This window comes from Coregonus lavaretus (assembly GCF_964263955.1).
Source record: "Coregonus lavaretus genome assembly, chromosome: 10".
Taxonomy (NCBI): Eukaryota; Metazoa; Chordata; class Actinopteri; order Salmoniformes; family Salmonidae; genus Coregonus; species Coregonus lavaretus.
The window spans coordinates 36,939,083-36,964,629 of record NC_139997.1 but is presented as its reverse complement, the minus strand read 5'-3'; the positions used below and the strand labels follow the sequence as shown (position 1 = coordinate 36,964,629).

The window sequence follows — 25,547 nt, the reverse complement described above, 5'->3', positions numbered from 1 at the left end:
ACCAGTTTGGTTATGAATGAGACAATTTGGTGGCTTCTGCAGGTTTTTCCATCAGAACCTTGCTATCACTGTGCTGACATGAAGATTGCACACTTGGCTATTTGTGGATAAGTGAAACAGAGATAGAAGGGTTTTAAGTGCTGGTGGGTGAGTCTCCTCTCCCTGCCTAAGTGCTGCATGTTATTGCTGTTTCACCAGGAGAAAGACTTAACTTGGCTCAGACAGGACATTGTATTAAGCCTAATAAAGTAAAGGATTGCAATGGGAATTGTCACTTCTTCAGGGAAATGTGCAGTATGAACTGTAGAAGCTGACATAAAAAATGAATTTTAGAAGTACTCGCTGACATATTTGCTATCAGTGCAAAATGCAGCACACTCCAACAGCCAATAATAATAGGGGGTTTCTGTGTCTTGGTTTGTTAGCGTGAATTTGTGTCAGTGCTTCTATAGTGTAATAACAAATCAAGACATTATGCAATGAACCAAACTAAGCCTACTGAAAGATTCACATGACATCATCTGCAGTCTGTAATCTTTATTGGAGAGCAATGCCCTCTACTGTTTGAAAGTGTTGCTGCAGGTGGTAATGTGCATGTGAAATAGAAAATAGTTGAATCTAGAGTACTTGTGTTTATCAATTACATTTGTGATTAAACTATACTATAGACCTGTACATACATAGTTTAATGTTAGTATTTGCCTCCATCCAAAGATATTTATGGGCATCCACTAAATTAGATGGATTGGGTAGTCCTCCAGAGATATAGGCCTAATAAGACGATCCCACATTGAACATGACAGAAATGTTTTCATCATTACAGTGCTAACATGTAGAGAAAATAGAATATTCATGTCAATTGGTGTATGAATACGACATCACCAATACATTAATCAAAGTAATTAGTGTCAGTGAGCCGTAGTTAAACTACACTGTGATAACATTAACCTGACAGAGAGAGAGGACACTGGAATGGAAAATGGCACCCCTAACTGCATAGGATAAAAGTAACGTCAGGGGTCCTCTCTGCACCAAACCAAACAATGCCTTAGAGCTGCTGGGGTCTGATGAGGACACTGCTGGGTACAGATAAAGCAGACATTCATCAGACAGTCCTGTTGCTGCTGCACAGCCTTCTGGGAAACAAATCACCCTGCATCATGCACTCTCACTTGCACAGCCAGCACATTCACGATCTCAGTCTGCCGTTACACTAGCCAGAGATACCTTGCATCTAGCACATCTCCCACTTACAGCTAGTCAAGACTGTACAGATAGCTTGGTTATCTTAGCACCTCAACACCAGGGTTTGTATTGTGCCTCAGATGGATATGCTTGATTGAGTTTGTTGTTGGCATGGACAGCCCCAGTCCCAATTAGTGCTGCATAAATTGCATGAAACTGTAATGGTGTTCTGTAAAAGGAAAAAGAACAAGAGAAGCTGATGGCAAGGGACACAAACAGGAACCAGGGCTACACTTAAATTCATTGAAATTATTTTAATTTCTCATTAGTGTAGCTAATCATAAATGCTTATATACACACACCTACCTGTGTATTGTTCTCTGCTGCAGTCCAGGTTATTTTTCTGGAGAGCCAATTGGTCACTCCTTTATCCAGCTAGTGGAAATATATATAATTAAAACGTAAAAGGGGATGCACTTTCATAACACTAAATATAGTGACTAAATTGAACATCTCTCCCAGTTAGGCCTGACTTTCACTTATAGTCAAAACCAGGCGATGACAGCTTCTGATGGACTGTGATTCACCAGGTCACTTTAAGTAAGAGCCATCTGATCATCTCACAATCTGCTCCTGATTCTCTGGAATGAGTTTTCACATACTGTCACAATTTCTCCATTCCTTAATGGAGGACAGACGGCCCACATTTCTTTTCTTTTTAAGTTCTTTCAAAACTGCACATCCCAGACACTATGAACGTTTTAAATATCAATATAATTTATTGAATCAACAAAAAAACAAAAAAAACTTTGTCAAAGAAGATGCTGATCCATGTCTTCATAAACAAAACCATTAGCAAGACTACAGAACAATCAGCAGAGGTCAACCTCATGTCTCCAGTGCTACAGTTCAGAGCACTCAGGGTCACAAGCCTGTTTTGAACGAAGCTATCCATTCATGTGATTTTCCTGTCATGCTGTGAGGCCCCGGGAGAAAGCACATTGACTTATTGATTAGACTGGGATCACAGGCCACACGCCCGCCTACCTTATATGAACTCATCACAGTCAGTCAGCCTCTCCTCCGGCCGGAGCCTGTCAGCCAAAGCTGAGAAATAGTAACTCTCAAGTATAAGCTAGAGGACATTCCTTTCCTTTTCTGAGTCAATTAACATTAAGCAGATCCATGCAATCTTAAACAATCTAATGCATTTCATCTTGGCCAATCAAGACCTCAAGTCATGCAAGGTTCAATTTCAAAGTGGGAACATTGCTGTTGTGTCGACAATGTTGTAATGTTGCAGTGCAATGTTATAGACATTAAGAAAGCACTAAATCATCCACCCACATAATACCATCAAAATGGAGTTACATGTATGTAATGAAATGTCAATTAGTCATGAAGTGAATAAAAAAACTAAGATTTGAGACTTGAAAAGTTCAAATCTCAAAAGAGAAAAAGTAAATTAAAATGCAGCAACAAAGTTCCTAGTACTGTTTGCGGACCGTCACTTTAGTGAATTGTCCCCTGTGGCTCTGGAATGCCCCACCCTGTCCCCCCTACTCTGCATCGTCTTCTGAGCTGTGGACCACTGCAGCACTCAGAGTCTGGAGGTCCCCAAGCACTGACAGTAGCGAGTCTAACATGGAACACACAGAACAGTTCACTGGTTACTACTGTGTGTCTGTAGACATATGTTATCTTTAGTCAAATTACAGTTTAATTCTGTTTTATAAATGTGTTATAAACATGTTATGTATAACGGTATACACAGAGTATACAAAACATTAAGGACACCTGCTCATTCCATGACATAGACTGACCAGGTGAAAGCTACAATCCCTTATTGATGTCACTGGTTAAATCCACTTCAAATCAGTGTAGATGAAGGGGAGGAGACAGTTTAAAGAAGGATTTTTAAGCCATGAGACAATTGAGACATGGATTGTACAGTACCAGTCAAAGGTTTGGACACACCTACTCATTCAAGGGTTTTTCTTTATTTTTTACTATTTTCTACATTGTAGAATAATAGTGAAGACATCAAAACTATGAAATAACACATATGGAATCATGTAGTAACCAAAAAAGTGTTAAACAAATCAAAATATATTTTATATTTGAGATTCTTCAAAGTAGCTACCCTTTGCATTGATGACAGCTTTGCACACTCTTGGCATTCTCTCAACTAGCTTCATGAGGTAGTCACCTGGAATGCATTTCAATTAACAGGTGTGCCTTGTTAAGTTAATTTGTGGAATTTCTTTCCTTCTTAATGCGTTTAGCCAATCAGGTAGGGGTGGTATACAGAAGTTAGCCCTATTTGGTAAAAGACCAAGTCCATATTATGGCAAGAACAGCTCAAATAAGCAAAGAGAAACGACAGTCCATCATTCGCTATGATGAAACTGGCTCTCATGAGGACTGCCACAGGAAAGGAAGACCCAGAGTTACCTCTGCTGCAGAGGATAAGTTCATTAGAGTTAACTACACCTCAGATTGCAGCCCAAACAAATGCTTCAGAGTTCAAGTAACAGACACATCTCAACATCAACTGTTCAGAGGAGACTGCGTGAATCAGGCCTTCATGGTCAAATTGCTGCAAAGAAACCACTACTAAAAGACACCAATAAGAAGAAGAGATTTGCTTGGGCCAAGAAACACAAGCAATGGACATTAGACCAGTGAAAATCTGTCCTTTGGTCTGATGAGTACAAATTTGAGATTTTTGGTTCCAACTGCCGTGTCTTTGTGAGACGCAGAGTAGGTGAACGGATGATCTCTGCATGTGTAGTTCCCACCATGAAGCATGGAGGAGGAGGTGTGATGGTGCTTTGCTGGTGACACGGTCAGTGATTTATTTAGAATTCAAGGCACACTTAACCAGCATGGCTACCACAGCATTCTGCAGCGATACGCCATCCCATCTGGTTTGGGTTTAGTGGGACTATCATTTGTTTTTCAACAGGACAATGACCCAAACACACCTCCAGGCTGTGTAAGGGCTATTTGACAAAGAAGGAGAGTGATGGAGTGCTGCATCAGATGACCTGGCCTCCACAATCACCCGACCTCAACCCAATTGAGATGGTTTGGGATGAGTTGGACCGCAGAGTGAAGGAAAAGCAGCCAAAAAGTGCTCAGTATATGTGGGAACTCCTTCAAGACTGTTGGAAAAGCATTCCTCATTAAGCTGGTTGAGAGAATGCCAAGAGTTTGCAAAGCTGTCATCAAGGCAAAGGGTAGCTACTTTGAAGAATCTCACATATAAAATATATTTTGATTTGTTTAACACTTTTTTGGTTACTACATGATTCCATATGTGTTATTTCATAGTTTTGATGTCTTCACTATTATTCTTCAATGTAGAAAATAGTAAAAATAAAGAAAAACCCTTGAATGAGTAGGTGTGTCCAAACTTTTGACTGGTACTGTATATGTGTGCCATTCAGAGGGTGAATGGGCAAGACAAAAGATGTAAGAGCCTTTGAATGGGGTATGGTAGTAGGTGCCAGGTGCACTGGTTTGTGTCAAGAACTGCAACGTTGCTGGGTTTTTCACACTCAACATTTTCCAGTGTGTATCAAGAATGGTCCACCACCCAAAGGCCATCCAGCCAACTTGACACAACTGTGGGGAGCATTGGAATCAACATGGGCCAGCATCCCTGTGGAACACTTTCGACACCTTGTAGAGTCCATGCCCTGACGAATTGAGGTTGTTCTGAGGGCAAAAGGGTGTGGGTGCAACTCAATATTAGAAAGGTGTTCCTAATTTTTGGTATACTCAGTGTATAAAGTGTTATATATACACACTTGCATTATATTATAATACAAGAGGGTATTCATAGGAAGAGACAATGTCACAACATGGTGTGTAGGTGGAAGTTACCTCTGGTCTGTGGCTTGTCTTTGGCTCTCAGAGTGTTGCTCTTCCTTAAGGGTCTCTGCTGCTCCTCCAAGGCCACAGAAGTCTGAAGGGCTGTGGTCCGAGCTGCCTTATACTCACTCATCAGACCCCTCTCACGTACAGTCGCCTGTGGGACACAAATTATACAAATACTGAAAAAGGATATGTGTAAGAAAGTGTCTTGACAGCTGTCAGTTTGACAAAAAAAATAACATAACATTTCTTAACATGGTAAACAATAAGTCTGGCGGGGGCCATCCTTCCAAATCTCGTCTTGTTGACTCTTGAACTTCAGTACAGGATTTTGCGTTTGAATGGAAGCACTGGCATTCAACGCTCACATTTGATTGGCTCTGAGAAGAAATGACGTTCCCCGTCAGGAGAGGCTTTTCTTTGTTTGTCATTTTCATTTTTTTCAACCATATCGGACAAAGATTAAGTAGCCTATGTAGCGTTGTTTTTTGTATCTTATGTTAGCTTGCTTGTTGGAAGTCAGAAAAATTTTCAGAAACACCACCTCTGTTCAGAGCTCCAACCATGCGAAATACTAGTTTCCATCTAGACTAACACTAACCCCTTTTTAGCGTCTTTCTGCTGACAAGTTCACCAGGCTTTCGGAACGTACAGTATGTGAGTGAAGCCTGAAGTCCGTGGCTAACTTACAATAAACCAAGACGTGGAAAAAAACTATGAACTCACCAAAAGTAGGTTTCTGTCCTTGTCCTTTTCTTGCAGTAGTTTCTGTAGATCCTGGATTTCTCTCTTGGTGTGTTCACTCGGAAGGCGTTGTGCTTCTCTCTCCTGCTCCCGCTCTCTCTCTGCCTGTCTCTCAAACTGACGCAGGGCCACCACTATAACAGACAGACAAGAGGCCTAAAGATCCAATCTGTACAGCAGTCCTAGCTATATATTTACACTACAGTAAATTTCTGTAGATGCATATATGAATCCCTCTCAACTCTACATGACCCTTTCACATGTTTATGTTGAGACGTACATTATGTGAAGACGTGTTGAATGAGTCATGTGTATGCTACCTGCTTTGGTGTGTTCTCTTCTGGCCATGTTGAGTTGAGATTCCATCACTCTAAGCTGCTGAGCACAGTGATCCTCTGTCTCAGACACTCTCTCCTGCAGGGCTGATGGGACACAGTCAAACACAGAGGGTGTAAGGAGAGATACAGGTACAGAACATTCTGTGACATGTCAACAATTCGGTCACATCGATTTTAAGAGAAATTGAAATTTGATGAATAGATCGAAAAATCCTTGCAGAACATAAGATATTTTAAATTCATACTGTAAACTGAATTGACTTAATTACAATGGGATCCAGCCCTAGCAATGCTGGCATTGTACACTTAAGTCCACCCTGACCCCTCCCTAACCTCTGTCACTGGCCTCCTGTTGGCTGATCAGCTGTTCATGGAGCTGCTCCAGGTTGAAGTTGCTCTCCTCTAGCTGTGTGTGGGCCTCCTGCAGCCTCTGCTGGGCCTCCTCTCTGGCTGCCTGGGCCTCCTGGGCCTCTCCCCTGCTTCGCTCTGCAGCCTGCCTCAGCTGCCTCACCTCACTGTCGACTGGAGAGGAGGGGGAACACAGATGGTGTACTGCAGGGGTGTCAAACTAATTTGCCCAGGAGGCCGCATTCAGTCTTCAACGAGGTCCAAAGGGCCGCAATGAAAATTGGTTATATTTCCTCGCCGTCAAAATATCCAAATATAGTCCTCTATCCATAATTCGGGGAATTTTCTATGCTCCCTGACTCTCTAGCTTTCATTACAGTGATTATTAGCGAGCTGGACACAGTCAATAAACTGTATGAATGTAGGTCCATTATCATTACTACACAGTTCCGATTTGGTTTTGGTTATTTAAAAAAGTATATTGACTTCGTTCCCCCCGCGGGCCGGATTCAAACCATCCGCGGCCAGATTGGACCCCCTAACGGGCCGTATGTTTGACACCCCTGGTGTACTGTATTCTGAGTATTGCTACTACCACATAGTCAGCATTTACAAAGACAAGGTGCATGCAAATCTACTGTAGGTACAGTTACAGGGTACAAGGAATTCATGCAAGTCTGAATCTCTCTGAACAGATGACTAAACAGCGTACACTGCTCACGGACATCAGCCAGGGCACTCTCAATGAGCTCGGGGGTTCTCTTGAGCTCCTGCCTGAGCTTGTCTCTCTCCTCACACGCCGAGGCCAGCTCTGCCTGGAGCTCTGTGACAGCGGCACTGCGAATAGAGAGAGAGGACAGCACAACTAGTGAGGCAATGGGAGATGTAGTGGTGAGGACAGAGGCAATAGTCTACAAGTCAAGGCCTTTTCCTCATTAATAACTGGCCATTGCCAGCTGGAGTTCAGGGAGACCCAGGGCCAGGGTGGTCAGTTACCATACCGCTCAGAGACAGGGTTGGCTGCTTTAGTGGCCTGCTGCACTCTCCGTAGGGCCTCCATCCTCATCATTAGACCTGCGAGACAACAGTACAGTGAATATGTGGTCAAACTGAACCAGAATAAAACAGTGCACAGAATTATCCAGGGGCACATGCAATTTAAACTCACTGTTGTAAGATTTCCTGTAGTTAAGCGGGGAGAAATCATTTCAGATCTATAGACAGACCTTGAATTGTGTCCACTCTTCTTTTGGCAAAGGTCAGCCTCTGGCCAAAGCTGTTCAGACGTATTTGGACGGTCTCCACCTCTGACATCTTAGCCTCAAATGCCTTACTGAATCTGTAGAAAGAAGAACTGGTACTTTAACAAAAGATCTGACATCAAATGAGGATTGTAGGATCGAGTATTACACAAATTCACCCAGTTTCATTGGACATTCTATAACAGATGGTATGAGTGATATGGACTGTGAAAGCTGGGAAAGAGTCTGGAAAACATTAGGTGCCTAATGTACAAAATGACAGTTAGTACAACTGAAATATCTCAGGCGAAGCTTGACTTGTATAGTGGTTGTCAAGTGGACCTGTCGATCTGTCAGCTCTTTACCGCTGGACATCATCTGTCATGGTCCTCAGTCCAGCCCCAGCCTCCTGACTCCAGCTCTTCAGCTCTCTGTTCTCCCTCCGAGTCCTAGACACGTCCTGCTCCACAGCCTAGCAGGACCAGACAAACATAAAAACCGACCCGCCACAAGACAACTACTAGGGTCTCCTCTCTGTTGAGGTCATAGTGACCTTTTGATTATACAGTGGGGCAAAAAAGTATTTAGTCAGCCACCAATTGTGCAAGTTCTCCCACTTAAAAAGATGAGAGAGGCCTGTAATTTTCAACATAGGTACATGTCAACTATGACAGACAAATTGCGAGAAAAAAATCCAGAAAATCACATTGTAGGATTTTTTATGAATTTATTTGCAAATTATGGTGGAAAATAAGTATTTGGTCAATAACAAAAGTTTCTCAATACTTTGTTATATACCCTTTGTTGGCAATGACACAGGTCAAACGTTTTCTGTAAGTCTTCACAAGGTTTTCACACACTGTTGCTGGTATTTTGGCCCATTCCTCCATGCAGATCTCCTCTAGAGCAGTGATGTTTTGGGGCTGTCGCTGGGCAACACGGACTTTCAACTCCCTCCAAAGATTTTCTATGGGGTTGAGATCTGGAGACTGGCTAGGCCACTCCAGGACCTTGAAATGCTTCTTACGAAGCCACTCCTTCGTTGCCCAGGCGGTGTGTTTGGGATCATTGTCATGCTGAAAGACCCAGCTACGTTTCATCTTCAATGCCCTTGCTGATGGAAGGAGGTTTTCACTCAAAATCTCACGATACATGGCCCCATTCATTCTTTCCTTTACACGGATCAGTCGTCCTGGTCCCTTTGCAGAAAAACAGCCCCAAAGCATGATGTTTCCACCCCCATGCTTCACAGTAGGTATGGTGTTCTTTGGATGCAACTCAGCATTCTTTGTCCTCCAAACACGACAAGTTGAGTTTTTACCAAAAAGTTATATTTTGGTTTCATCTGACCATATGACATTCTCCCAATCCTCTTCTGGATCATCCAAATGCACTCTAGCAAACTTCAGACGGGCCTGGACATGTACTGGCTTAAGCAGGGGGACACGTCTGGCACTACAGGATTTGAGTCCCTGGTGGCGTAGTGTGTTACTGATGGTAGGCTATGTTACTTTGGTCCCAGCTCTCTGCATGTCATTCACTAGGTCCCCCTGTGTGGTTCTGGGATTTTTGCTCACCGTTCTTGTGATCATTTTGACCCCACGGGGTGAGATCTTGCGTGGAGCCCCAGATCGAGGGAGATTATCAGTGGTCTTGTATGTCTTCCATTTCCTAATAATTGCTCCCACAGTTGATTTCTTCAAACCAAGCTGCTTACCTATTGCAGATTCAGTCTTCCCAGCCTGGTGCAGGTCTACAATTTTGTTTCTGGTGTCCTTTGACAGCTCTTTGGTCTTGGCCATAGTGGAGTTTGGAGTGTGACTGTTTGAGGTTGTGGACAGGTGTCTTTTATACTGATAACAAGTTCAAACAGGTGCCATTAATACAGGTAACGACTGGAGGACAGAGGAGCCTCTTAAAGAAGAAGTTACAGGTCTGTGAGAGCCAGAAATTTTGCTTGTTTGTAGGTGACCAAATATTTATTTTCCACCATAATTTGCAAATAAATTCATTAAAAATCCTACAATGTGATTTTCTTGATTTTTTTTCCTCAATTTGTCTGTCATATTTGACGTGTACCTATGATGAAAATTACAGGCCTCTCTCATCTTTTTAAGTGGGAGAACTTGCACAATTGGTGGCTGACTAAATAATTGTTTTCCCCACTGTATACAGTGGGGAGAACAAGTATTTGATACACAGCCGATTTTGCAGGTTTTCCTACTTACAAAGCATGTAGAGGTCTGTAATTTTTATCATAGGTACACTTCAACAGTGAGAGACGGAATCTAAAACAAAAATCCAGAAAACCACATTGTATGATTTTTAAGTAATTCATTTGCATTTTATTGCATGTCATAAGTATTTGATACATCAGAAAAGCAGAACTTAATATTTGGTACAGAAACCTTTGTTTGCAATTACAGAGATCATACGTTTCCTGTAGGTCTTGACCAGGTTTGCACACACTGCAGCAGGGATTTTGGCCCACTCCTCCATACAGACCTTCTCCAGATTCTTCAGGTTTCGGGGCTGTCGCTGGGCAATACGGACTTTCAGCTCCCTCCAAAAATGTTCTATTGGGTTCAGGTCTGGAGACTGCCTAGGCCACTCCAGGACCTTGAGATGCTTCTTACAGAGCCACTCCTTAGTTGCCCTGGCTGTGTGTTTCGGGTCGTTGTCATGCTGGAAGACCCAGCCACGACTCATCTTCAATGCTCTTACTGAGGGAAGGAGGTTGTTGGCCAAGATCTCACGATACATGGCCCCATCCATCCTCCCCTCAATACGGTGCAGTCGTCCTGTCCCCTTTGCAGAAAAGCATCCCCAAAGAATGATGTTTCCACCTCCATGCTTCACAGTTGGGATGGTGTTCTTGGGGTTGTACTCATCCTTCTTCTTCCTCCAAACACGGCGAGTGGAGTTTAGACCAAAAAGCTCTATTTTTGGCTCATCAGACCACATGACCTTCTCCCATTCCTCCTCTGGATCATGCAGATGGTCATTGGCAAACTTCAGATGGGCCTGGACATGCGCTGACTTGAGCAGGGGGACCTTGCGTGTGCTGCAGGATTTTAATCCATGACGGCGTAGTGTGTTACTAATGGTTTTCTTTGAGACTGTGGTCCCAGCTCTCTTCAGGTCATTGCCCACTGCACTGAGGCTAGGAAACACTATCACCACCGATAAATCTACAATAATCGAGAATTTCAACAAGCATTTTGCTACGGCTGGCCATGCTTTCCACCTGGCTACCACTACCCCGGCCACCAACTCTGCACCCTCCGCTGCAACTTGGCCATGCCCCCCCACTTCTCCTTCACACAAATTCAGACAGCTGATGTTCTGAAAGAGCTGCAGAATCTGGACCCCTACAAATCAGATGGGCTAGACAATCTGGACCATTTCTTTCTAAAACTAGCCGCCGAAATTGTCGCAACCCCTATTACTAGCCTGTTCAACCTCTCTTTTGTAACGTCTGAGATCCCCAGAGATTGGAAAGCTGCCGCGGTCATCCCCCTCTTCAAAGGGGGTGACACTCTAGATCCAAACTGTTACAGACCTATATCCATCCTGCCCTGCCTTTCGAAAGTATTTGAAAGCCAAGTTAACAAACAGATCACCGACCATTTCGAATCCCACCGTACCTTCTCCGCTATGCAATCCGGTTTCCGAGCTGGTCATGGGTGCACTTCAGCCACGCTCAAGGTCCTAAACGATATTATAACCGCGATCGATAATAGACAGTACTGTGCAGCCGTCTTCGTCGACCTGGCCAAGGCTTTCGACTCTGTCAACCACCGCATTCTTATTGGCAGACTAAATAGCCTTGGTTTCTCAAATGACTGCCTTGCCTGGTTCACCAACTACTTCTCAGATAGAGTTCAATGTGTCAAATCGGAGGGCCTGTTGTCTGGACCTATGGCAGTCTCTATGGGGGTGCCACAGGGTTCAATTCTTGGGCCGACTCTATTCTCAGTGTATATAAATGATGTCGCTCTTGCTGCTGGTGACTCTCAGATCCACCTCTACGCAGACGACACCATTTTGTATACATCTGGCCCTTCATTGGACACTGTGTTAACAAACCTCCAAACGAGCTTCAATGCCATACAACACTCCTTCAGTAGCCTTCAACTGCTCTTAAACACTAGTAAAACTAAATGCATGCTTTTCAATCGAACGCTGCTGGCACCCGCCCACCCGACTAGAATCACTACTCTCGACGGGTCTGACCTAGAGTATGTGGACAACTACAAATACCTAGGTGTCTGGTTAGACTGTAAACTCTCCTTCCAGACTCACATTAAGAATCTTCAATCCAAAGTTAAATCTAGAATCGGCTTCCTATTTCGCAACAAAGCCTCCTTCACTCATGCTGCCAAACATGCCCTCGTAAAACTGACTATCCTACCGATCCTTGACTTCGGCGATGTCATTTACAAAATAGCCTCCAACACTCTATTCAGAAAATTGGATGTAGTCTATCACAGTGCCATCCGTTTTGTCTCCAAAGCCCCATACACTACCCACCACTGTGACCTGTACGCTCTTGTTGGCTGGTCCTCACTACATGTTTGTCGTCAAACCCACTGGCTCCAGGCCATCTATAAATCACTGCTAGGCAAATCCCCGCCTTATCTTAGTTCATTGGTCACCATAGCAGCACCCACCCGTAGTCTGCGCTCCAGCAGGTATATCTCACTGGTCATACCCAAAGCCAACACCTCCTTTGGCCGCCATTCCTTCTAGTTCTCTGCTGCCAATGACTGGAACGAATTGCAAAAATCTCTGAAGCTGGAGACTCTTATCTCCCTCACTAACTTTAAGCATCAGTTGTCAGAGCACCTTACGATCACTGCACCTGTACACAGCCCATCTGAAATTAGCCCACCCAACTACCTCATCCCTATATTGTTATTTATTTTGCACCCCAGTATCTCTATTTGCACATAATCTCTTGCACATCTAGCATTCCAGTGTTAATACTAATTGTAATTATTTTGCACTATAGCCTATTTATTGCCTTACCTCCATAACTTGCTACATTTGCACACACTGTATATATATTTTCTGTTGGATATATATATATTTTTTTTTGACTTTGTTTTTTTTACCCCATATGTAACTCTGTGTTTTTGTTTTTATCGCACTGCTTTGCTTTATCTTGGCCAGGTCGCAGTTGTAAATGAGAACTTGTTCTCAACTGGCTTACCTGGTTAAATAAAGGTAAAAAAAAAAAAAAAAAAAGGATTTTAATCCATGACAGCGTAGTGTGTTACTAATGGTTTTCTTTGAGACTGTGGTCCCAGCTCTCTTCAGGTCATTGACCAGGTCCTGCCGTGTAGTTCTGGGCTGATCCCTCACCTTCCTCATGATCATTGATGCCCCACGAGGTGAGATCTTGCATGGAGCCCCAGACCGAGGGTGATTGACCGTCATCTTGAACTTCTTCCATTTTCTAATAATTGCACCAACAGTTGTTGCCTTCTCACCAAGCTGCTTGCCTATTGTCCTGTAGCCCATCCCAGCCTTGTGCAGGTCTACAATTTTATCCCTGATGTCCTTCCACAGCTCTCTGGTCTTGGCCATTGTGGAGAGGTTGGAGTCTGTTTGATTGAGTGTGTGGACAGGTGTCTTTTATACAGGTAACGAGTTCAAACAGGTGCAGTTAATACAGGTAATGAGTGGAGAATAGGAGGGCTTCTTAAAGAAAAACTAACAGGTCTGTGAGAGCCGGAATTCTTACTGGTTGGTAGGTGATCAAATACTTATGTCATGCAATAAAATGAAAATTACTTAAAAATCATACAATGTGATTTTCTGGATTTTTGTTTTAGATTCCGTCTCTCACAGTTGAAGTGTACCTATGATAAAAATTACAGACCTCTACATGCTTTGTAAGTAGGAAAACCTGCAAAATCGGCAGTGTATCAAATACTTGTTCTCCCCACTGTATACAGTTAAATGTAAAAGGGTCCAATTGTGTCTTTTGAGAATTGTTTGAGAGTATTTAATGTTACACATATTTTAAGGAAGCATTTTGTGTATTCTCTTAATACCGATGGGTGGTGCGTAATAGGTTTTTCATGAGAAGTAGCGCCCTCTGCTGTGCTAACACCACAGAGGTAATTGGCACCTCCCCCTGGCAACAGCAGATGCATCATGCTTCAACAAAATGGAGGAAAGCCATCCTATGAAGAGATGCATTGAGACACTCCCACAGTGGCTGTGCCCCTGCTCCTCCTCACCTCCCTGGCCACCCTCTCCAGATCCAGCTCAGCTGTTCTGTCCTGCAGGCTGTGCTGGAACACACTGGACTGGTACTTCTCCTTCTTCACCTCCTGCTCCAGAGACGAGATCTGAAGCAACAGGACACACAATAGACTCATGGATGTTTCTGCACATTTGAAAATGTCCCTTATCACCAATCACAATTCACCTATGCATACACTGAACATTATTTTACAGTGGTTGGAGTTTGAAGAGTTTTTATTTTTTAAGTCATAAGCCTCCTAAATCACATACGGTTGAGTGAAGTTTATCCTTTTCTCCCCTCAGTTCGATATCCTTTGAGCGAAGCTGGACCAACAACATGAAGACCTTCTCTCTCCAGTGACGCAGAACCCGAGTGCCTTTGGGCCCAGCCTTCAGGAGAGGGTCTGACAGAGTCTGTGGACGTGACAAAGCCTTTACTTAACCCACATACCTCTCAGATATAGTCACCCACACATGGGGGAATGGATATGTATCAAATATCTGACAAAAATAAGAGGAATTTTCATCAGCACACACAAGCATGGATTGAAATGGATTGATCAAACACCTTCTCAACCATCTCCTCCTCTTGTAGGGCCAATATGTCGTTCACAGAGTTGAGTCTGACCGTCAGAAGCTCTGTTGTCACCTGCAGAGCCTCCTTCTCCCTATTCAGTGTCTATAGGAGGAATTCAGATTAGAATATTGACTCCTTATTACATAGTAATATGAAAATATGCTCATACCATACATTGAGATTAAATGAGCCAAGATACACCTTGTTCTACAGGGAAGACTTTGCTGGTGGAACAATCAATTTCTCTGCTTGCACCAACTGTCTTTTTCCTTGCGTGTTTCCTTAGAGCACACAAGTAACTTGATCTAAATCAATGTTGTCAATGAATCTCCCCACCTGAATGGTTTCAGTTAGTTTCTCTTCCAACCCTCTCTCAGGGGTAAGTTGTCCAATGTAGTTTCTAAGACTCTGCAACGTTGCTGACTGGGTCTCAAAAGCGTTGGCCATTTGGCTGAAAAAATAAGAACCCAATAATGAGATACAGTATGTACTATCCATCTATTCATCCATTGAACAAAGCAGTACATTTACGAAGCTTTGGGATCAAATATGACACCTACCTTAGTTGTTCTTTCAGTCCATCTCTCTCTGCAGACACCTCCAGTAGACAGCACTTCAGATGAGTCACCTCCTGTGACAGTTGACATAACCTCTCCTGCACCTCAGAGCTTGTCTGTCTCACTGTGGACAGTTCAGTGTCATGGGTGGCAGTCAACTGCTGCAACTAGACGGAACAAATAAAGAGATCCACAAAACATACACATCGTTAAAAAAGGTCTTATTGATGTGTGACATGTTTGTTAAATTGTTCCAAAAGAAATTCAAACAATCTGACAAAATCCTCTTACCTGTGTTTCATGTCTCCTGTGGGATTCCTCCAGTAGCTTCTTTAGTTTCTGCACCTCCTGCTTGGCCTCCTCCTCAGCCTGCAGCCTGGCTGTATCACCCTCCCTGGTCAGCCTGTGGGTTTCCTGTCTGCTCCTCTCCACCTCCCTCCTCAGCCTTTCAGCCTCCTCCCCAGACTTCCTCTCCAGCATCTCCAGCTGCACACCACAGAGAGCAGGCATTGTCCAATACAAGGTCAATGAAGTTAATAAAGAAGAGGTTTGAGTGGAAGCCTGGGAGCAGGGAATTTATTTGAACCAATAGCTGTTTTGAAGCAGTGATTCAAAATTACAGTCCTTGAGGGCTACAAGCATAGCTGACTTAGCTTCTATACCATTTCTTGGACCATCAATATGTGCATTCGGAAAGTATGTGCATTTGGAAAGTATTCAGACCCTTCCCTTTTTCCACATTTTGTTACATTACAGCCTTATTCTACACACAATACCCCATAATGACAAAGCGAAAACAGGTTTTTGCAAATGTATTAAAAATTAAAAAAACAGAAATACCTTATTTACATAAGTATTCAGACCCTTTGCTATGAGAATCGAAATTGAGCTCAGGTGCATCCTGTTTCCATTGTTAATGCTTGAGATGTTTCTACAACTTGATTGGAGTCCACCTGTGGTAAATTCAATTGATTGGACATGATTTGGAAAGGCACACACCTGTCTATATAAGGTCCCACAGTTGACAGTGCATGTCAGAGCAAAAACCAAGCCATGTCGAAGGAATTGTCCGTAGAGCTCCGAGACAGGATTGTGTCGAGGCACAGATCTGGGGAAGGGTACCAAAACATTTCTGCAGCATTGACGGTCCCCAAGAATACAGTGGCCTCCATAATTCTTAAACGAAAGAAGTTTGGAACCACCAAGACTCTTACTAAAGCTGGCCACCCGGCCAAACTCTATGTACTCTCTATAGTATGCGTTCCAGCAGGTATATCTCACTGGTCATCCCCAAAGCCAACACCTCCTTTGGCCGCCATTCCTTCCAGTTCTCTGCTGCAAATGACTGGAACGAACTGCAAAAATCTCTGAAGCTGGAGACTCTTATCTCCCTCCCTAACTTTAAGCATCAGTTGTCAGAGCAGCTTACCGATCACTGCACCTGTACACAGCCCATCCAACTACCTCATCCCCATATTGTTATTTATTTTGCTCATTTGCACCCCAGTATCTCTATTTATAATATAATAATAATAATATGCCATTTAGCAGACGCTTTTATCCAAAGCGACATACAGTCATGTGCGCATACATTTTTACGTATGGGTGGTCCCGGGGATCGAACCCACTACCCTGGCATTACAAGCGCCATGCTCTACCAATTGAGCTACAGAGGACCACATCATCTTCTGCACATCATCTTCTGCACATCTATCACTCCAGTGTTAATACTCAATTTTAATTATTTTGCACTATGGCCTATTTATTGCCTTACCTCCATAACTTACTACATTTGCACACACTGTATATAGATTTTCTATGGTGTTATTGACTGTACGTTTTGTTTATTCTATAAGTAACTCTGTGTTGTTGTTGTTTTTAATCGCACTGCTTTGCTTTATCTTGGCCAGGTCGCCGTTGTAAATGAGAACTTGTTCTCAACTGGCTTACCTGGTTAAATAAAGGTGAAATAAATAAAAAATAAATGAAAAACTGAGCAATTGGGGGACAAGGGCCTTGGTCAGCGAACCCGATGGTCACTCTGACAGAGCTCCTCTGTGGAGATGGGAGAACCTTCCAGAAGGACAACCATCTCTGCAGCACTCCACCAATCAGGCTTTTATGGTAGAGCGGCCAGACGGAAGCCACTCCTCAGTAAAAGGCACATGACAGCCCTCTTGGAGTTTGCCAAAAGGCACCTAGAGGACTCTCAGACCATGAGAATCAAGAATCTCTGGTCTGATGAAACCAAGATTGAACTCTTTGGCCTGAATGCCAAGCGTTACATCTGGAGGAAACCAGGCACCATCCCTACGGTGAAGCATGGTGGTGGCAGCATCATGCTTTGGTGATGTTTTTCAGCGGCAGGGACTGGGAGACTAGTGAGGATTGTGGGAAAGATGAACAGAGCAAAGTACAGAGAGATCCTTGATGAAAACCTGCTCTAGGGCGCTCAGGACCTCAGACTGGGGCGAAGGTTCACCTTCCAACAGGACAATGACCCTGAGCACACAACCAAGACAATGCAGGAGTGGCTTCGGGACAAGTCTCTGAATGTCCTTGAGTGGCCCAGCCAGTTCCTGGACTTGAATCCGATCAAACATCTCTGGAGAGACCTGAAAATAGCTGTGCAGCGACGCTCCTCATCCAACCTGACAGAGCGTGAGAGGATCTGGAGAGAAGAATGGGAGAAACTCCCCAAATACAGGTGTGCCAAGCTTGTAGCATCATACCCAAGAAGACTCGAGGCTGTAATCGCTGCCAAACGTGCTTCAACAAAGTACTGAGTAAAGGGTCTGAATACTTATGTAAATGTTATATTTCAATTTTTTATTTTATATACATTTGCGAACAAAAACCAGTTTTTTCTTTGTCATTATGGGGTATTGTGTGTAGATTGATGAGGAAAAAACGATTTAATCAATTTTAGAATAAGGCTGTAAAGTAACAAAATGTGGAAAAAGTAAAGGGGTCTGAATACTTTCCGAATGCACTGTATAGTTTTGCAATCATGCCATTGTTACTGATTATAGGAAAAACTCCACAGCTGCTGCAAGCTAGATGCAAATAACTGAACTTTCCCCCAGTTACTACCACACATAAAACAGAGGTGAGCTGGAATGACAACCTACAAAAACGTAGAGTTCTTGTGAATAACTGTTACCTGGGTGCTGAGTCTCTCTTTTTCCTCTCTCTTTTGGACCAGCTCCACACTGACTTGGCTGAGCTCAGTCTTAGTCTTATAAAACTCCTCACGCATCGCCTCCATTTCATGACTCTGCCTGCAATACAGGATGTAAGGAGGAGGGTGGGAATATCACCAGTAACGTTTATTTTTATTTTTAAGTAGGTCTACTTTGAATAGAAGCAGGATACACATGTCAGTAAAAATGTGAATTATTGAATGATGAATGTAAGATCTAGGCTACTAATATGCCATAATGATAAGTCAGTGTCTATACACCACAGTACAATACCTGTTCAGAGAAGTTTCTTTGTCCCTCATCTCCTCTCTCTGTCTCCCTGCAATCTCCTTCAGTGCCTCTACCTGGCCTCTCAGCCTCTCTGACTCTAACCTGAAACGCTCCGTGTCCAGGCTCCATTCTGTCTCCCACCTGGAGGCCTGCTCACCTCTTGCTCCAGACCTGTGTGTGGGGGGTGGGAGGCGCAGGTCAGGTGTTATGTTAATAGACATTGGTGAGAAGTAAATGAAGTGGATTTCATAGGCAAGGCGTATAGGGCAGCACCTGACCTTGCTGTGGAGTGGGCAGAATCCTCTGTTGAGTTCCTTCCTCTGGGACAGTCTCCCTGTAACATCAGAATCCTCTGGTTTTCTCTGTGCAGTTCTAGAATTTCCTGTTTGGCCTGAGCCACGGTGAGCCATGGGTTGGCAGGGCCAGAGTCCGATGGTGGTGTTGTGGCATGGGTGACCCATGTTATTGGTGTTGTCCCTCGTCCCGTTGCAGTCCCTGGTACTGTGATGGAGGCAGACTGGGTGCTTGCCGTGAAATGGGAAGGGGGCATCAGGGTCCTCTGACTTCCCTCTGAAAAAGAATATGCAGTATTCAATACATGAGAATTTACTTGCAACAAGCACGTGACAGTACACCTGAGGTTAAGGTAGTTGCACATGCGCTGATGCTGTCCCAAATATAGAAATGTAATTAATAGAATGGACATCCCCCACATCAGTTAACATCATTTGAATGAACATTCTACATTACCATGGAAATGATTGCCTCACAATACCAGGCAGCCATTTCGAGTATACTCATGAGTTTACCAGTCAAATTGCCAGGGTTAGAGGTTCCAAGTCCGTTTTATTCATTCTATTTCTACGGTCCTAATGGCATCCAGAGGACATCTTCGGCGCACACATGACTACAGGTACGTTTGGCGCAATAATTCACAAGATACAACTTATGCTGCTGTCTAACTTAGTTAGAAAGTTATAACACTAAGTAGTTAGTTAGCAATGCTACTTATGTGCTAGGTAACGTTAGGTGCAGCTGGCGTTAGCTTCAGGGTAGCTAGCCAACTAACTTAGCTAGCTAGCTTTCTAGGATCACGACTTACTTGCGACACTTGATGCCACAAAATCTGACGGGGCATTCAGCTTCTCATCCTCATTGCATCTTTCCATCAGAGAATCGTAAAATGATCACTGTTCTAAAACGACTTACAAAAGAGGATCCTTTCTATTGTACGCGGGATCATTTTCAACAACACTTTCATGGCAACGCGACGCTGCAACGATACTTCCTGTTTACGTAGTTACGTACATGGAGTAGTTGCGTGGGGTGTTGCATTCTCAATGGTTATGGTAAAAGGAAATAGATAAAAAACATTGATGCATATCGATGATACAAATACAGAGGGTACAGTAAAGGAGAGGCGATGTTTCTCTTTCATTTAGCTTTGCAAAACTGGCAGCTATGGGATACATGTGACATTAGGCTACTCTCTCCTAGGAAACATTCTTGTGATTACTATTTTAAAGTAGCTGTCCAATGTTTCCATATTTCTATGAAATATGATCTATAATGAATTACAACATTAGTTAAATAGTTTTCCTTCCAAAAATGGTAAGTAAGTATGTTTAAAAAAAGCTGCTTTTCTGCTTTTGAATGGCATGGGGTACCCCATAGATGGGTTGGTTGTTTAGCAACAAAACCTATGCATGCACAACAAATGAAATCAAATTGTATTTGTCTCATGCACCGAATACAACAGGTGTAGTAGACCTTACAGTGAAATGCTTACTTACAAGCCCTTAACCAAGAATGCAGTTTTAAGAAAAATAAGTGTTACGTAAAAAAAAAATAAGTTTAAAAAAAAATCATATATATATATATATATATATATATATATATATATATATATATATATATATATATATATATATATATATATATATATATAATAATAATAATAATAATAATTATATATATATATATATATATATATATATATATATATATATATATATATATATATATATATAAAGAGCATCAGTAAAATAACAGTAGCGAGGCTATAAACACAGGGGGTACCAGTACAGAGTCAATGTGCCGGGGCACAATGGAGCAAAACAGCAAGGGGTTGGCTTAGATCGTTGACAACATGCAAGCTATATTTCAACTCCAATGTTTATTGAAAACATACATTTGCACAATGAGCACTTGTTTCCTCTCAAATACATACTTACAGTTGTTGGTTAGTGAATTAGCATAGCCATGAAATCAGTAAAAACACCTCAAAACAAGACATGGTATCAAGAACAAGATTAAACGAGCCACTTACGATTCCCCACATGGCAGTTTGTTGTTATTCTTGCTAGCAATCTGGCCATCCAGAATCACAACAACACGCTGACTTCTGTCCAATGGAAGCGTACATACTGTATAATTTTCGTGATGTCAGCTAACCCATCTATAGATAATGATAGCGGCCTCTAGTGGCCAAAAGGCCTTATTAGCATGGGCAGCACCACTGAGGGCTTTCACCATTTTAATGTAGTCAACTGGGTGGGACTTGCAACTTCATTGGCTTATCCAGCTCCTGGTGACCCTTTTGGAGTCATGTCCAACCGGATCATCAGGAGGGATCAGCCAATCGTGAAGAAGAATATTGACCACTTCAAAATAGAGATAGCCTCATTGGCGCTGCCCATGCTGTCACAGACGCTATAATGGCACAGATAAAAAGATGAGTCCTCCATCTCTATGGAGTACCCCAACAACAAAATGGTGTGGGCGAATACCAGTCAATAAAAATATGAATGACAAGTAAACAGCTGATTGGCCAGCTCAGACATTGAGCCAATTAGATGTCTCAGTCAAAAACATGAAGTCGTCCTCTATGAGGAAATAGCAAGCATTTTTTAAACGGTTTGAGATGGGGCTTCGGAAGCATTTTTTCTCTAATTTATGCTTTGGCCACAAATACAAGTATAGGAAGAGTCAACAACATTATTTGGGTATGAGTTAACAGATTATGAGCTTTTTAAAGTGAGATTTTCACTAGACAGTTACTTTAAAACATCGTTTCCCACTGAAGTTGCCCACGATGGCTGTGATATTTAAACTCACCACAAGATGAAGCTGTCCAGCGCAGCATCAGCACCAGATACTGCATGTGTTTCGGTGGGTGATGCTGAGCGACTCTTACTTTATACTTGGAACTTCTTTTACAACTAAAAACCATTTACTATATTAGACCATTCACATTTTAATGTTTTAATAAATACATCTAATCAAAGGCTAAATTCCTTATTCATTACCAGCTCCATTTTCCCATTCAAACATTGAGATGGTTTTAGCAGAATTTGCTTAATCTTTTCGAATGATTTCCATTGGATTGTCAGGAAGACAATGCAGATTATAGGCCTATCCTTAATCAGCATTGGTTATGCTTAGGCTATCACACACACAGCCTGCATTTAGACCCTTATATTTGAATTTTAAATTACATGAGACCTGAGTCTGCATCACTCTGTGTCTTTGATTAGGGAGTTTTTCCTAATCAAAGACACTGTTTGGGGTTTCAGGCTGGGTTTTTGTATAGCACTTTGTGACATCTGCTGATATAAAAGGGCTTTATAAATACATTTGATTGATTGATTACACAAGGGACCCGGGGAAAGGCTACCTGATGGGTTAGATTCCATATAGCCTAATCATTATAATGAAATATGCATAATTTTGATTAGACCATGTTACAGATACATTCCCTTCACTTCTTTTCTGCCTGTTTGTCAGCTCACGCGTATCTCCATGGTTGCCTAGAAACGCGAAGACAGTGGGCGCTCCTGACCTTGCGGTCGTGAACGAGCTGCGCGCGCACAAACCGATAGGGCTAATATATTAATGTTAATCAAGAAGACAAAATAGAACATGTGAATTGAAAGTAAATATTTGCATTCGATAAAAAATATAATAATAATGAAATGTGATCATCAATGCAGTGCCATGAAAACGAAATGATATGGAGAAGAGCAAGCCGGGGATGAAGAGTAGGAGCCTCCGTTAGAGCAGGTGAGTCGAAAATTCCCTTTCCATGAGATGAAGGTTTGGCAAGATTTTACTACACACCACGATCCCACATAGCAGGATCATGGGTATTCTTTTCATAATATGATGTAGTTTAATTGTAGCATATTTAAACATAATTGTATAATATTTTGGTGATATTTAGATGTTTTGCATGTGATAATTAGGTTAAACATTTGCAGCGTTTTATTAATCAAGCGCATCCTTGGTGTTTATTTGGAAATTTGGAGGAGCAGTGCTGTCTGTGACTTGGTCTTTTGTGTGAACGTTTGGTTTTCAGTCTCTTTTTCAGTCTGACATTTTTACGCATCGTTGCCTATTACTGGTGAATCAATGCCACCAGCTCACCTTCAACGAGGTGTTCTGTGACATTATCGTCCTTTTTCCCTGTAACGGTGCATGCTTTAGTTTTTACACTAAAACGAGTTGGACTAATCGAACGATTTGGAAGGATTAACTCTGATTAAAATTGCACGGGCGCCGGATTTGGCTATAGCACCTTGCGTGCCTCACAGAGAGGAGAGAAAGAGACTGCTTTATTTGCGCCGCACTCCGGATCTTTTAGCCATCACCATTCTGCCAATGGTCACTGGCTGCTACCTTGGAGTCGGTATAATACAATTGGGATTCATTCACACCAATTTATAGGCGAGATGTCAAAGCATGTTATGTGTGTCCAATTAGACTCCCCGTGTAGAGTAATTAATTACAAGTTCTCATTGGGGATGTGGTTGTAATTGTGCTTATGACTGGCTTAGCCAATAGGGCCACTGATATCATTACATTATTGTGGGCCTGTCGCCGCAATAACGGACCTCAACCATGTTGTTTTTTCAAATGCATCTTTAAATGCATGAATTAATTTGTTGCCCTGTTTTGGCCCATAAATGCAACATTTGTAGACTATATTCTTGATGTTAACACACCTGTTGTGAGTGTTGTCTAACTTATGGTTAATTGTCTGTATTTGGCATTTTTAGTATATTCGAAAGCATTAGGCTAATGGCCTACACTCAAAGTTCAAGTGACACTGGAAAATGACCATTCTCGTTCTCAATATATTTTCTGAATCAACAGCCTTTTCATTGGGACTGAAAATTGCACACAGCTCAGGAAAATAGGACAGGTTGCAGAGTTTAGTAGCAGACTTAGACTTAGGGCCTGTCAGTATTTTGAAGTGATGATTTTAATGTAAGGATGATGAGAATCCGAGATAATGTCTTTATTTTCAATGTAGGCTAAATGCAGGTTCATCAGATAGCTCCCACAGCATTGCGCGTATAAGAGACAGTGAGTTGTAATCTATTCGTATTCATGTCTTGTCGGGAAGTCTCTTCCATCTCCCCTGCTGGTCTTAACACAATTCTATGTGTTGAGGGAATACACCTCGTCAGCTTTGCCTGGCCTCCTGATTAACCTGCTCAAAGTATAAGTAGCTAAGGCTTACTTTGTCAACCTTTAGCCTTTTTCTGTATATATACATCATGCAATAAATTGCAATTATTGCACAAGTTGAAAATAAAAAAATAAAAACTGCCTATATGGGTGATAGAGACATGATAGACATGTTTTATCATATTAACTACCCCCCACCCACACACACATGGGCCCAGCTACATGTACTACTCTTTTCTATTCATCATTTTTTGAAGCTGTTGCTGTTATATTTACACAACACAGCTTGTACACTTTTGTAGAGGTAGAGGACTCAGAGATATTTCCGTTTTTTGATAGAATCAATATCTGTTAATTCCAGAAAAGAGTAGGTTTGCTTTCATGTGCCTCAATACCATGGTCTATCAATAAATGCTAAAGAAATTGATTTAGGGAAACAAGCTTGTGCTTGCATGTTCTTGGAGTCATCCATACCGACAAGCAAGTACCCAGCCTGATGACCCAGGAGACTCGTTACACTGTTTCTATTGCCTGTAGCTCTACGACACTGTTGTTTCACTATTTTCATTAGGATTTAGCCTACTGTTTAGCTGTTTTAATAGAGGGTTGGTGTTGCCATGCTGCTGTGGCGCTATACTATACACATGCAGGCATCATGGGAAAGAACATGATTATATGGCACTGTACTTCCTTCCATTACAGCTTTCCATCCTTCCACTCAAAGGTTATATCAGTGTTGTTATTGGTTTAATAGACATTTCTGTCTCATTCATTACTGTCCTTTTACATGACAGAAAGTGAATGTGCAATATACTACTAAAGCCCTCACTTCCAGATGCATTGCAGCATACAACATTCTGCCTACATCGATGCAGATGCTTTTTCAGATAGTTCAAATCTTCTCCCCATGGTAATGTCAGCCCACATTAGAACAAATGAAAGGGTGTTTACACCGAACATGACGCTGGAAATGATATCGCCTATTTGTAGAGTAATACTTGTCCCAGGCGAAATCGTGAAAAATAAAGACAATTGAGGCCAATGTGCATATCCTCTGTGATATATATTTACATTTACTTATACAGTATTTACATTCACATTCTGCTGGATTACAGACAATACTACCACTCACTCATCACAGTAGTGTGTTCAAATGGTCCCTTGTGTTCTCCCAAGCAATTCGTTTGCTTTGAAATGATTGTGTGGGTTGTCTACAGGGAGCCAATCTTCTGTGAAAGCATACGGATGATGAGCAACTCTCGCTCTATATATTTAGAAGCCCCAGTTTTCAAGTAATCTGGCAACATAGTACCGTCAGTATACTCAGGGGCATTGCAGTAAGCAACCCACACTTTTTAGTTGAAATGCTGATTTCGATGTTTGCTCACCTAACCATTTGTCTCTCTTGTTTGCAGCTCTAGGTTTCAGAACAGCAATGAGAATTGGAGCTGGAGATGAGTGAATACCTGGGC

At 42.3% G+C, this 25,547-nt stretch overlaps 1 protein-coding gene across 1 annotated transcript; it reads right to left on the bottom strand.

Annotated features, from left to right (window-relative positions):
- Window positions 1–522: 522 nt before the first annotated feature.
- Window positions 523–19,897, bottom strand: LOC311135736 (coiled-coil alpha-helical rod protein 1-like). The gene is made up of 20 exons (XM_084169767.1): window positions 19,706–19,897; window positions 18,882–19,173; window positions 18,607–18,774; window positions 18,294–18,411; window positions 15,422–15,616; window positions 15,134–15,297; window positions 14,910–15,024; window positions 14,565–14,675; window positions 14,267–14,410; window positions 13,990–14,100; window positions 8,104–8,210; window positions 7,724–7,836; window positions 7,499–7,571; window positions 7,210–7,334; window positions 6,483–6,671; window positions 6,132–6,233; window positions 5,794–5,945; window positions 5,077–5,221; window positions 1,552–2,824; window positions 523–1,414 (listed from the first exon to the last, which is right to left on the bottom strand). Exons 1-19 carry the CDS (start codon window positions 19,770–19,772, stop codon window positions 2,745–2,747), a joined length of 2,571 nt encoding a protein of 856 aa, XP_084025893.1. The 5' UTR covers window positions 19,773–19,897; the 3' UTR covers window positions 523–1,414; window positions 1,552–2,744.
- Between the last annotated feature and the right edge of the window lie 5,650 nt (window positions 19,898–25,547).